The following is a 14,880-nucleotide window of genomic DNA, read 5'->3' as shown; positions in this document are numbered from 1 at the left end:
CATGTGCCCTGAGACAGATGGTCCTGAGAAAGCCACCATGGGAGGGAGTCTCTTGTTGACTGGTCTAGATCTATCCTCTGAGACAGATCCTAATGGTCTCCGTTCCATTGTCTAATCATGCATAATTGCAGAGCTCTCAAATGGAATTGAGCAAAGGGAATGATGTCCATGGAAGCGACCATCAGACCAATTACATCCATACATTGAGCCACTGATGGCCGAACAGTAGACTGAAGAGAGAGGCAAGAGGAGAGAATTTTGGATGTTCTGACCTCCGTCAGATTTTTTTTTTATAGATACTCTATTATGGTCCCTAAGAAAACCACCCTTGTAGCTGGAACAGATTCACTTTCCAACCGTGGGAACGTAGAAAAGACAACAAGAGCTCTGTATAAGAGTTTGCTTGTTGAAAAGATGGAGCCTGAAACCAATGTGTCGTCCAGGTAGGGTGCCACTGCAATTCCCTGAGACCTGATCACTGCAGAGAGAGCCCCCAGAACCTTTGAGAAAATGGAAGAGCCACAAACTGAAAGTGTTTGTCTAGAAAGGCGAATCTTAAGAATTTGTGATGATCCTTGTGGATGGGAACATGAAGATACGCTTCCTTCAGGTATATGGTCGTCATGAACTGACCCTCTTGGACCAAAGGAACGAATGGTTTCCATTTTGAAGGACGGTACCCTGAGAAAATTGTAGAAGCACTTTAGGTCAAAAATGGGTCGAAAAGTTCCCTCTTTTTTGGGAACCACAAACATATTTGAATAGAATCCTAGACCCTGTTCCCTTACTGGAACAATCACTCCCAGGGAGGAAAGGTTCTGAACGCAGTTCAAGAATGCCTCTCTTTTTACCTGGTCTGCAGATAATCTTGAGAGGTGGAATCTGCCCCTGGGAGGGAAAGTTTTGAATTCTATTTTGTAACCCTGAGATACTATGTCCACAGCCCAAGGTTCTGGGACATCTCGTCTCCACGCTTGACAAAACAGGGAAAGTCTGCCCCCACTTGATCCGAACTCGGACCGTGGGCCGACCCTTCATGCTGACTTTGACTCAGCTGAGGATTTCTTTGATTGCTTCCCCTTATTTCAAGACTGACTGGGTTTCCAAGACGACTTGGACTGCTCCTGCTTGGAAGAGGAAGACTTGACCTTTGAAGTTACGAAAGGAACAAAAATTACTTTGACGTCCTTTGAGTCTGTTCTTCTTGTCTTACGGTAGAAAAGACCCTTTTCCACCTGTAATATCAGAAATTATTTCTGCCAGACCAGGTCCGAACAAGGTCTTCCCCTTCTAAGGAAGCGCCAGAAGCTTGGACTTAGAGGTAACATCAGCAGACCAAGATTTTAGCCACAGTGCCCTGTGGGCTAGGACAGTGAAGCCAGACATCTTGGCTCCCAATCTAATAACTTGAATGTTAGCATCAGAAATACAGGAATTGGCTAGTTTGAGAGCCTTAATCATATCTTGTATCTCCTCCAACAGAGTCTCTACTAAAATTGATTCAGACAAGGCGTCACACCAATAAGATTCAGCACTTGCTACTGTGGCAATACAAACTGCAGGTTGCCATTGAAAGCCTTGATGAACATACATCTTTAAATAAGCTTCCAGCTTTTTGTCCATGCGATCCTTAAAGGAGCAGCTATCCTCTATAGGGATCGTAGCTCTCTTAGTCAGAGTAAAAATAGCCCCTTCTACTTTAGGCACTGTGTGCCAAGAATCTTTAATGGAATCAGCAACAGGAAACATCTTTTTAAATACGGGCGACAGGGAGAAAGGAATCCCTGGCTTCTCCCATTCCTGTGAAATAATCTCTGTCACACGGTCTGGAACAGGAAAAACTTCCACAGAGGAAGAAACATCATAGTATTAGATACCTCTGCAGCAAAATCTGCAGGCAAATAAACTCCTCCAGGTGGCTGAGAGGAACTGCAGGGCACTGTATGTGACGTCAGTGGCTTGGGACATTTGAGGAGAAAGCTGTGGCATTGTCTGAACAGCATCATCCTGAGAGACATTGGGCTCAGAGGGCAACAATTTATCTTTAAATCAAAGTGTTCTAGCTAAGCATGCAACACAGAATTGCATAGGCAAAACATGTGTGCCTCTAGGCATAACAAGCATTTGTCTTGGTCCATGTCCATAATACTAAATACAAAATTCCCCAAATTGTAGAATTTTTTGGAATACGCCATCACTTTAAGAAATTTTAATACCACAATTTGGCTGCCAGAAGTCTCTAAAACGATCGTATAGAAGATTGACACCGAAGAGACTGAAATTTAATGACGCCGCACCACTCTGTGAATATCCGACAGCAGAGAGAAGTCACATGACCGGCAAAGAGAGGAAACTATGCAGCAGTAAAAGGCACGTTTCCCTCTGCCTACAACATAAGATGCAAGTAGCTGCAGCTGGTTTCAAACTCAAGCAGTTTGTCAGTTAGCCTGTTCTAGCTAAGCAAGCAAAGAAAACCAACTGCCAAATATTAAGTTTATACATAAATCCCTGTATAAAACATAAGCCACACACACATACTAATAAAGTATTTCAACAAAATTAGCCCAAAGAGGAAAAACGTCCCAATAAAGGGAAGATTAACCCCTAGTCACAATATTCATAATGTGCCTGCCCACTGCCAAAGAAAATCCTGTATAAAAGATTTTAAAAATGTCTCCCCATCTACTGCATATGACATTCTTCTGAAGTGCAAGTCTCCAAGACCTAGAAGACAAAAGCACTTACCTGCAGTCTAGCAGGAAGACAGATCACAAGGCGTGAAAGGACACATACTCCTTACAGAGACCTGTAGAAAAAGAAAGAACAAAGTAACCAACTCTGGCTTTCTGTACCATGGGCAGCAATGTGTTAGGAAACAAAGGAAGGACTACCTCACAACTTCCTAACAGCTTAAAAGCCAGCACTACTCTACTGAAGAGATTGACGTGGACTCAGCTAAACCCAAATCCTTGCTTGCAGGGAAAAGTACCCAAAAAAGGAATTAATTTCTTCAGACACCAAACTTCCCCTCCTTCATTGACAGAGGCAAAGAGAATGACTGGGGATAATAGGTAGGGGAGTGACACTTAGCAGCTTTGCTGTGGTGCTCTTTGCCTCCTCCAGCTGGCCAGGAGTGATATTACCACTAGCAATTGAATGACATTGTGGTGTCTCCATATCTTAGGAAAGAAATGCATTGCAATCAAAATGGCAGATTACAGAATTTTATGTTTTTTGATTGTGGTTTAATTAAAAGTTTTACACGATAAGAAGGAGTCAGAGTTTCTCCATCTGTGTTGTCCGATACAACTAGCAAATAACGGAGCGGATACACCAGTTGGAGATGAACATAAGTTCCGGAGCCCTTGGATCAGTGAGCTGAGTTACTGTGAGTGCTGGACCTTTTGTCAAAAACCTTTTAATCGATTTAGATCTAATGAAGCTTACTGACACGTACAAGGAGGCACATTGCTTCTTTGCTTTATTTAAGACTAGACTGCGTTTTGGGGAAAAGACGAGCAACCTAACAGAAGCTTGGTGTTTAGCTTGAACCATTAACCTCTATGGATATTTTTAGAACTTTTGTACAATTTATAGAATTCTGCTTCTTAGTGTGTGTATATAGGTTTTAATTCCATACAATATTGGACTTTTCATTTATTACACTGTATAATATTTCATCTTATACCCCAGTAGCGCCCCCTAGGTATTGACGAACAATTAGGATTTCATAGTTTTACAATTTTACACTAGTAATGTGCACTGTAATGGTATTCACAGTTTAATTCATACCAAGGAATCAACACTTTATTGAACAGACACACAGGTACCTTCAGTAGAAGCAGCTCAACCAATCTCACCAGTGTCACATTAGCTTTTTTGAGCAGCGCTTAATTGGTTGTGTGGGACAATCCCCCAAGGTAATTAAATAGGCACTGTATTGTAAAACTGCTTTCCCCTTTAAAGGGACAAGAAACAACATTTTTCACTCATTCAGATAGAGAATACAATTTTCAAAGTTTCCTATTTACTTCTGTTATCAAATATGCTTCGTTCTCATGTTTTAATTTGTTGAAGAGATACCTAAATAGGTATTGTGCACATGACTAGAGCACTACATAACAGGAAATTGTGCTGCCCTCTAGTGCTCTTGCTAATTAATAACATTGTTGCAAAACGGCTACCATAAAGTGCTGCAGACACGTGCACGCTCCTGAACTTACTTGCTTTTCAACAAAGGATACCAAGAAATCAAAGAAAATGTGACGGTAGAATTAAATTGGAAAGTTGTTTAAAATTGTATGTATCTATCTGAATCATGAATCTGGGATGTATGTCCCTTTAATGTGTGCATATTGACTTGTTATATATTAAATGTGCCTTTATTTTAAATAGCCATTTTGTTTGTTGAAACCACAACCCATTAGTCTTAAGAAAACACCCATTTAAATGGTCTGATCTTGCAGAACATAAGAACCATTAAATACAATGGAACTCCACAACTAACAAGAGTGCATAATATAAAGCCAATGCCATAGCTAGGGTGACCATATTGCCGCTTTAAAAAGGGACACACATGAAAAATACATATGTCAGGGCTGTTTAAAGAAATGTTTTGTATAATAACCCTGACATATGTATTTTTCATATCTGTCCCTTTTTAAAGCAGCAATATTGTCACCCTAGCTATAACACACTGAATTTTAAATGAGCAGTAGATTTTTTTTGGGGGACAATTTTTTAAATGTACTTCAATTTGCTGGCACCTTGTATAATCAATCACAGATTTAGAATGTGTGCATATAACTATCATGTGACAGCCGTCAGCCAATCACTGACTCATATACATATACACTGAACTATTGCACATGCTCAGTAGGAGCTGGTGGCTCAGAATGTGTGCATATAACTATCATGTGACAGCCGTCAGTCAATCACAGACACATATACATATACACTGAACTATTGCACATGCTCAGTAGGAGCTGGTGCCTCAGAAAGTGTGTATATAAAAAAGGACTGCATAATGTCATAATAGAAGTAAATTGCAAAGTCGCTTAAAAAGGCATGCATCTGAATCATGAAAGTTTAATCTTGATTTTAGCGTCCCTTTACCTTATCTTTCACTTTAGATGCAAAGTCATATCTCTCTATATACACAAAGACAGTACTTAGAAAGAGCTATGAAAATGTCAGTACCTATCACTGCACCCCCCCCCCCCCGGGAAGGGATTTCTGCTGTTGCTTCTTGTTTACATAAGTTTTTTTTTACTTTTAGAATAGTGCAGTACAACAGGTGATGGTTTTAAATAAAGGTAAATAAACTATCTGTAAGAAAAAATAATACTACTACATGGGGTAACATGGATTATTGAGAACACATTAAAGAAAAAAATATCACTACAAATGTCCTTTTAAGCAGTCAGTTTGAAGGGTGTTATTAGGCATTTAATCTCAATCAGGGCTTGAAAAAGAGAACCAGGTTGCCACAAGGACTAGAAAAGTCAGCATTGCACCTAGGAATCCTCCCCAATCCACTGTCCTTTAAAGAAAGCTTTAACGCTGCAGTCTATAATCTGGCCACTAGGTGCAGGCAACCAAATCCACTCACTATCGGCACAAGGTTACAGGCCAGCTCTGCAGGACGGAAACAAAAAAAGATATGCATACTGCTTTTACAAAATGAAGGTTTGTGGCAACCCTGTGTCGAGCAAGTCTATTGGCGCCATTTTTCCAAAACATAAATACACACCACCAGCAAAAATATTACAGCTCGCTGAAGGCTAAAATGATGGTTGGCATTTTTAGCAATATAGTAGTTTTTAATTAAAGGTAAGTACAATGGGCTTTTTTTTTTAGATATAATGCTATTGCACAAGACTACAGTATAGTGTAAATATAACTTGTATATGTGCTGGGAAACAAAACAAAAAATAGTGTTACTCCCTTTATGGCGGTAGTCTGGTACTGAACCCGCAATATTTCCGAGCTGTGTGTATATATATATATATATATATATATATATATATATATATATATATATATATATATATATATATACACATACATACATAAATACATACATATATATATATATACACACACACACACACATATATACATACACACACAAACACACACATATATATATATACACACACACACACATATATATATATACACACACACACACACATATATATATATATATATATATATATATATATATATATATATATATATACACACACACAAAAGAATGATTATATTTGTCAAGTCCTAATTTACACAAACTTTTAACCTTTTCCAGCCTGGAATTATTTGTTTCAGTAATTATTTGTTTTAATAAGTTAAAAAGTGAAATCATGCGATTGTTCGTGCGATTTTGTGATTTTAATAATGGGATCGTATCTGGTGGAAGTCTCTAGGCACCCCCTCCAGCCCACGGTCCCATACAGGGAGCGCGTTTGGATAAAGTACTGCCAAAAGGTTCTATGTCGCCCTAAGGGCGTTAAAGCCCAGTGCGGTTAGGACGGCATAGAACATCCTAAGGGCAGGAAGGGGAAATGCACTTATGTCAGACTCTGAACAATATTATAGTCCTTTCCATATCCCTTTTATAGAAGTAAAAATGAATACCTCACAGGAGTTTGGTTTAAAATATTGGAACATGTTATTTGATTTAAAGAATGGCATCAGAATTTTATGTTATAAAAAAATAAGTAATGATTAATAGAAACTCACTGGACTGGTTAGACGACCCAAATCCAGGGCTGGTTGCGCCAAAAGGGTTCTTGTTGGCTGCTTCCTGGCTCGGCTTCCCGCCAAGGCCACTGAAGAATCCTCCTCCCCCACTCCCAGTGCCGCTGCTGGAACCAAACAGACCACCGCTGGAGGAAGGCGGCTGCTGAACACAGGTGGAAGAAAACATCTGGTTATTAACAAATCCTTAGAGAACCCAACGGCAAGATTATTATCAGTTATTTGTAGAGCACCAACAAATTCCGCAGTGCTATAAACCTAGGAATAATATGTATACTATGCAGGGAACAAGTATGAGAAGGTCCTGCCGAGAGTTGCACTGTTTTAGTCATCTCCCATGAAGGTGATCTGCAAACAGCTGGGCTCATAGGCTAAAATGGTTTCTGTGCAGCAAAACATCACATAATGGATATGTAAATAGATTTTCAAGTTATATTCAGTAGATCTCTCACAATGGAAAATCGTGGGACTGATACTCCCACGGAACACCCATGAAACTCTCAAAGAACACCTATATATTCAGTATGTCTGCAATATCCATTGTTAATAAAACAAAAAAAACCCAACTTACTATTAAACCTATATTAAATAGTAATTATTAATTAAAAAGTAACGTCAAAATATTTTAAGTATAACATTTTCAGAAGAACAGTGAGAACTTATATGGTCAATAAATAAACTAGAAAAAGTCTTGGCTCCTATGAAATATTAGTATCACAAAGTCTTCCTAAAAAAAAAGTAATAAACACACCAAAAGAAAAAATTTATGCTTTTTAAAATCACAATTAAAAAGGAAATTTATGCTTACCTGATAAATTAAATTTCTTCTACGATACGACAAGTCCACGGATTCATCCTTTACTTGAGGGATATTATCCTCCTGCTAACCGGAAGTGGCAAAGAGCACCACAGCAGAGCTGTCTATATAGCTCCTACCTTGACACCACCCCCCAGTCATTCGACCGAAGGTATAGGAAGAAAAAGGAGAAGCTAAAAAGGTACAGAGGTGACTGAAGTTTTAAACAAAAAAATATAATCTGTCTTAAATTGATAGGGAGGGCCGTGTACTCGTCGTATCGTAGAAGAAATCAATTTATCAGGTAAGCATAAATTTCATTTTCTTCTACTAGATACGACGAGTCCATGGATTCATCCTTTACTTGTTGGATACAATACCGAAGCTACAGGACACGGATGAAAGGGAGGGACAAGACAGGAACCTAAACAGAAGGCACCACTGCTTGAAGAACTTTTCTCCCAAAAATAGCCTCAGAAGAATCAAAAGTATCAAATTTGTAAAATTTGGAAAAGGTATGAAGGGAAGACCAAGTCGCAGCCTTACAAATCTGTTCAACAGAAGCATCGTTATTAAAAGTCCACGTGGAAGCCACCGCTCTAGTAGAATGAGCTGTAATTTTTTCAGGAGGCTGGTGTCCAGCAGTCTCGTATGCCAAATGGATGATGCTTTTCAGCCAAAAAGAAAGAGGTAGCCGTAGCTTTTTGACCCCTACGCTTTCCAGAATAGACAACAAACAGAGAAGATGTTTGACGGAAATCCTTGGTCGCTTGCAAGTAAAACTTCAAGGCACGAACCACGTTCAAGTTATGTAACAGACGCTCCTTCTTAGAAGAAGGATTAGGACACAGAGAAGGAACAACAATTTCCTGATTGATATTCTTATTTGAAACAACCTTAGGAAGAAATCCAGGTTTAGTGCGCAAAACCACCTTATCAGAATGGAATATAAGATAAGGCGAGTCGCATTGTAATGCAGATAGCTCAGAAACTCTTCAAGCAGAAGAGATAGCAACTAAAAACAGAACTTTCCAAGATAGAAGTTTAATATCTATGGAATGCATGGTTTCAAACGGAACCCCTTGAAGAACATTAAGAACTAAATTCAAACTCCATGACGGAGCAACAGGTTTAAACACAGGCTTAATTCTAACCAAAGCCTGACAAAACGACTGCACGTCTGGGACATCTGCCAGATGCTTGTGTAGTAAGATTGACAAAGCAGAAATCTGTCCCTTTAAGGAACTAGCTGATAACCCCTTCTCCAATCCTTCTTGGAAAGAGGACAAAATCCTAGGAATCCTGATCTTACTCCATGAGTAGCCTTTGGATTCGCACCAATAAAGATATTTATGCCATATCTTATGGTAAATTTTCCTAGTGACAGGCTTTCGAGCCTGAATCAAGGTATCAATGACCGACTCAGAGAAACCCCGCTTAGATAAATCAAGCGTTCAATCTCCAGCCAGTCAGTTGCAGAGAAATTAGATTTGGATGTTGAAACGGACCCTGAATGAGAAGGTCCTGTCTCAGTGGCAGTTTCCACGGTGGAAGAGATGACATTTCCACCAGGTCTGCATACCAAGTCCTGCGTGGCCACGCAGGCGCTATCAAGATTAACGAAGCCCTCTCCTGTTTGATTCTGGCAATCAGACGAGGGAGGAGAGGAAAAGGAGGAAACACATAAGCCAGGTTGAACGACCAAGGTACTGCTAGAGCATCTATCAGTACTGCTTGAGGATCTCTTGATCTGGACCATAACAAGGAAGTTTGGCATTCTGACGAGATGCCATCAGAACCAATTCTGGTGTGCCCCATTGATGAATCAATTTTGAAAACACCTCCGGATGGAGCTCCCACTCCCCCGGATGAAAAGTCTGACGACTTAGAAAATCCGCTTCCCAGTTCTCCACTCCTGGGATATATATTGCTGATAGATGGCAAGAGTGAGTCTCTGCCCATCAAATTATTTTGGAAACCTCTATCATCGCTAGAGAACTCTTTGTTCCCCCTTGCTGATTGATATATGCTACAGTTGTGATATTGTCCGACTGGAATCTTATGAATTTGGCCGAAGCCAGCTGAGGCCACGCTTGAAGCGCGTTGAATATCGCTCTCAGTTCCAGAATATTTATTGGTAGTAGGGACTCCTCATGAGTCCACACACCCTGAGCCTTCAGGGAATTCCAGACTGCACCTCAGTCCAAGAGGCTGGCGTCCGTCGTCACTATAACCCATGCTGGCCTGCGGAAGCACATTCCCTGGGACAGATGATCCTGTGACAACCACCAATGAAGAGAGTCTCTGGTCTCTAGATCCAGATTTATCCGCTGAGATAAATCCGCATAATCCCCATTCCACTGTCTGAGCATGCACAGCTGCAGTGGTGTGAGATGTAAGCGAGCAAACGGAACTATGTCCATTGCCGCTACCATTAACCCAATGACCTCCATATACTGCGCCACTGATGGCCGAGGAATGGAATGAAATGCTCAGCAAGTAGTTAAGATCTGATTTTCTGACCTCCGTCAGAAAATTTTTCATGTCTACCGAGTCTATCAGAGTTCCTAGGAATGGAACTCTTGTCAGAGGAACTAGTGAACTCTTTTTTTATGTTCACCTTCCACCCGTGAGTTCTTAGAAAAGCCAACACGATGTCCGTGTGAGATTTGGCTAGATGGTAAGTTGACGCCTGAATCAAAATATCTAGGTGCCACTGCTATGCCCCACGGCCTTAGAACCGCCAGAAGGGACCCTAGCACCTTTGTGAAGATTCTGGGAGCTGTGGCCAACCCGAAAGGAGGGGCCACAAACTGGTAATGTTTGTCTAGGAAGGCGAACCTGAGGAACTGGTGATGATCTTTGTGGATAGGAATGTGAAGATACGCATCCTTCAAATCCACGGTGGTCATATATTGACCCTCCTGGATCATTGGTAAATTTGTTCGTATGGTCTCCATCTTGAACGATGGGACTCTGAGAAATTTGTTTAGACTTTTGAGATCTAAAATCGGTCTGAAGGTTCCCTCTTTTTTGGGAACAATGAACAGATTGGAGTAAAACCCCCGCCCTTGTTCTAATTTTGGAACTGGGCAAATTACACCCATGGTATATAGGTCTTCTACACAGCGTAAGAACGCCTCTCTTTTTGTCTCGTCTACAGACAAACGTGAAAGATGAAATCTTCCTCTTGGGAGAGAATCCTTGAATTCTAGACGATACCCTTGGGTCACAATTTCTAATGCCCAGGAATCCTGAACGTCTCTTGTCCAAGCCTGAGTGAAGAGAGAAAGTCTGCCCCCTACTAGATCCGGTCCCGGATCGGGGGCTGCCCCTTCATGCTGTCTTGGTAGAAGCAGTGGGCTTCTTGGCCTGTTTACCTTTATTCCAGGTCTGGTTAGGTCTCCAGACTGACTTGGATTGAGCAAAGTTCCCCTCCTGCTTGGAGGCGGATGAGGAAGTAGAGGGACCGCCTTTAAAGTTTCGAAAGGAACGAAAATTATTCTGTTTGGTCCTCATTTTAACCATCTTGTCCTGAGGAAGGGCATGATCTTTATCTCCAGTAATGTCAGAAATGATCTCCCTTAGTTCAGGCCCGAATAGGGTCTTACCCTTAAAGGGAATAGCTAAAAGCTTGGATTTAGATGACACATCAGCAGACCAAGACTTAAGCCATAACGCTCTATGCGCTAAAATGGCAAAGCCTGCATTCTTTGCCGCTAATTTGGACATTTGGAAAGCGGCATCTGTAATAAAAGAATTAGCTAGCTTGAGAGCCTTAATTCTATCCAAAATATCATCTAATGGGGTTTCAACCTTAAGAGACTCCTCTAGAGCCTCAAACCAAAAAGCTGCTGCAGTAGTTACTGGAACAATGCACGTTATAGGTTGTAGAAGAAAACCCTGATGAATAAACAATTTCTTGAGAAGCCCCTCTAATTTTTTATCCATAGAATCTTTGAAAGCACAACTGTCCTCAATGGGTATAGCTTAGACAGGGTAGAAATAGCTCCCTCCACCTTAGGGACCGTCTGCCACGAATCCCGAATGGTGTCAGATATGGGAAACATTTTCTTAAAAGTAGGAGGGGGAGAGAACGGAATGCCTGGTCTATCCCATTCCTTAGTAACAATGTCCGAAATTCTTCTAGGGACTGGAAAAACATTAGTGTAAGTAGGGACCTCCAGATATTTATCCATTTTACACAGTTTCTCTGGTGGAATGACAATAGGGTCACAATCATCCAGAGTCGCTAAGACCTACCTGAGTAACAAGCGGAGGTGTTCAAGCTTAATCTTAAAGGCCGTCACATCTGAGTCTGTTTGAGGGAACATCTTTCCTGAATCAGAAAGCTCTCCCTCAGACAGCAATTCCCCCACCCCCAAATCAGAACACTGTGAGGGTACATCGGAGATGGCCAATAAAGCATCAGAGGGCTCTGCATTTACTCTAATACCTGACCTGCTGTGCTTACCCTGTAAACCTGGCAGTTTAGATAATACCTCTGTAAGGGTAGTAGACATAACTGCAGCCATATCTTGCAGGGTGAAAGAATTAGATGCACTAGAAGTACTTGGTGTCGCTTGGGCGGGCGTTAAAGGTTGTGACACTTGGGGAGAAGCAGATGGCATAACCTGATTCTCTTCTGACTGAGAATCATCCTGAGACATACTTTTATCAGCTAAAATATGTTCTTTGCAATGTAAGGCCCTTTCAGTACATGAGGGACACATTTGAAGTGGGGGTTCCACAATGGCTTCTAAACACATGGAACGTTGGCTTTCCTCAATGTCAGACATGTTAACACAGGCTAGTAACGACCACAAACAGGCTTGAATAATCTGAAAAACGGTACTGCGTCTTTAAGAGAAAAAAAGCGTACAAATTTTCCAAAACTGCTTTAAAATGATAAAATTATCTCAATTTTAGTATATATGTGTCTTATCTTGCCAGCTAAGATTGCACCACAAGGAAAGTAATACTTAACCCTTAATGATAAAAACGTTATTCAAGAAAACGTTAAGATTAACCAAAAAAAAAACCCACCCCCCCGCACCTCGCCACAGCTCTGCGGTTCAATATACCCAAGGTCTAAAATAAGCCATGTGCACCCTCCATTGCCATAATAATAAAAACGTTTGCTTCACACAAAAGAAAAAAACGTTAATTGTCCTCCAAACATAAATTGTTTGCCCAACAAACATTATGCCATCAGTGTCAACCATTTTTTCAGCCCAACATACAGGTCCCAGTAATATCCTTCTCTTTCATATTAGGATTACTGCTTACCCCTTCCCTTATGGGAATACTGTAAGCCAATTCTGAAATAACACAGTCTCTCCAGAAAAAAATGACTGAACATACCTCAATGCTTGTAGCATGATAAACATACCTCACACTGAAGTTCTCCTCAGCCTCTGTGGGAACATCTCTGGATCTTAGTGACAACTGCTAAGATCATCAGTCTCCAGGCAGAAATCTTCATCCATCTGCTGCCTGGGAAAAATAGCACTCACCGGTACCATTTAAAATAAAAAAGTCTTGCTTGAAGAAAATAAAAAACTATCATTTTATCACCTCTTTCACTTTACCCTTCCTATTACTTAGTGTAGGCAAAGAGAATGACTGGGGGGTGGAGTCAAGGGAGGAGCTATATAGACAGCTCTGCTGTGGTGCTCTTTGCCACTTCCTGTTAGCAGGAGGATAATATCCCACAAGTAAAGGATGAATCCGTGGACTCGTATCTAGTAGAAGAAATACATATTATAGCATTATGCAAATAAAATACAAATAAAACATTGCATATACACATGTATAATATACCCACATTCCCCCAACTCCTATAGGTGTATTATTCATGTACTAGTTTCACTATTGTATTGTAACAAAAGGGGTTAAAACATGTAAATTGTATTGCCATACAATACGGTGTAAAGGGATCATTTACATTAGATCTTAAATTTAGGTGGTGATGCTGCTTTTAAAATGTCACCTGTATCAGAAAAGCATTGGCAGACACAGAGATTTATAGTAAAACGCGTCTCGGTGAGACTGCCTTCAAACTGATTTTAGACCTTCGGATCCATTTTTAAAATATCGCCTTTACCCCAATACTTTGATCATCAGGGTCCAAACCAAAAAGTTATTAAACTCAATAGACCACAAACTACAATCAGCACTCAAAAACTACTCCTTAGTTTATTGCCTTCAAAACCACTTAGCTTGTAAATTCTCTAATGAAAAGGGGCCCTAATCCTATACCAGTCTGCTTTCCCTGTATTGTCTTTACTGTTCCCTGTAAAACACAGCAGTATGTGTTGGTATATTACAAATAAAAAAACTAAATGTATGCTTACCTGATACATTTCTTTCTTTCCAGGCATGGAGAGTCCACAACGTCATTCCAATTACTAATGGGATATTCAACTCCTGGCCAGAAGGAGGCAAAGAGAACCCCAGCAAAGCTGTTGAGTGTAACTTCCCTTACCCACAATCCCATCATTCAGCCGAAGGAAAAAGGAAAAAGAAGAAACACAAGGGTATAGAGGTGCCCGAGGTTTACTAAAAAAAAACTGCCGAATTATAAATTAAAAATAGGACGGGGTCGTAGACTCTCCATGCCCGGAAAGAAAGAAATTTATTAGGTAAGCATAAATTTTGTTTTCTTTCCTATGGCACGGAGAGTCCACAACGTCATTACAATTACTAGTGGGAACCAATACCCAAGCTAGAGGACACTGAATGAAAAGGGAGGGAGAACAAGGCAGGAGGACCTAAACAGAAGGCACCACTGCTTGAAGAACCTTTCTCCCAAAAGAGGTCTCAGCCGAGGCAAAAATATCAAATTTGTAGAATTTGGGAAAAGTATGCAAAGAGGACCATGTTGCCGCCTTGCAAATTTGTTCCACAGAAGCTTAATTTTTGAAAGCCCAAGATGAGGAGACAGCCCTAGTGGAATGAGCCGTAATTCTCTCAGGAGGTAGCTGTCTCGTAAGCTAAACAAATAATACTTAACCAGAGGAAAAGGGTAGTAGAAGTGGCCTTCTAACCCTTACGCTTTCTAGAGAAAGCCACAAGCAGGGAAGAAGATTGCCGAAAATTTTTAGTTGCTTGAAGGTAAAATTGTAGCGCACGCACAACATCCAGGATATGCAAAAGACGTTCCTTATGGGAAGAAGGAATAGGACAAAAAGAAGGAACAATAATTTCCTGATTAATGTTTCGATACGTCACCACTTTAGGGAGAAAACCCAATTTAGTACGAAGGACTGCCTTATCCTCAAGAAATATAAGGTAAGGGGGATCACACTGCAGAGTCGAAG

General features: G+C 40.6%; 1 protein-coding gene across 6 annotated transcripts in view; it reads right to left on the bottom strand.

Moving 5' to 3' along the window:
- Nucleotides 1-14,880, bottom strand: part of NUP214 (nucleoporin 214) — a 207,496-nt gene that overhangs the window by 35,657 nt on the left and 156,959 nt on the right. For 4 of the 6 annotated variants that reach the window (XM_053695786.1, XM_053695791.1, XM_053695787.1 and 1 more), the window contains exon 31: nt 6,745-6,907. In XM_053695786.1, the coding sequence (XP_053551761.1) occupies nt 6,745-6,907 (163 nt within the window). The remainder of the gene's footprint in view (nt 1-6,744; nt 6,908-14,880) is intronic. The other 2 variants (XM_053695788.1, XM_053695792.1) reach the window with 1 other exon arrangement.

This window comes from Bombina bombina, chromosome 12, assembly GCF_027579735.1.
Source record: "Bombina bombina isolate aBomBom1 chromosome 12, aBomBom1.pri, whole genome shotgun sequence".
NCBI classification, from domain to species: Eukaryota; Metazoa; Chordata; class Amphibia; order Anura; family Bombinatoridae; genus Bombina; species Bombina bombina.
Note: the sequence above shows the minus strand (reverse complement) of the source record. Positions and strands in the feature narration are given on the sequence as shown.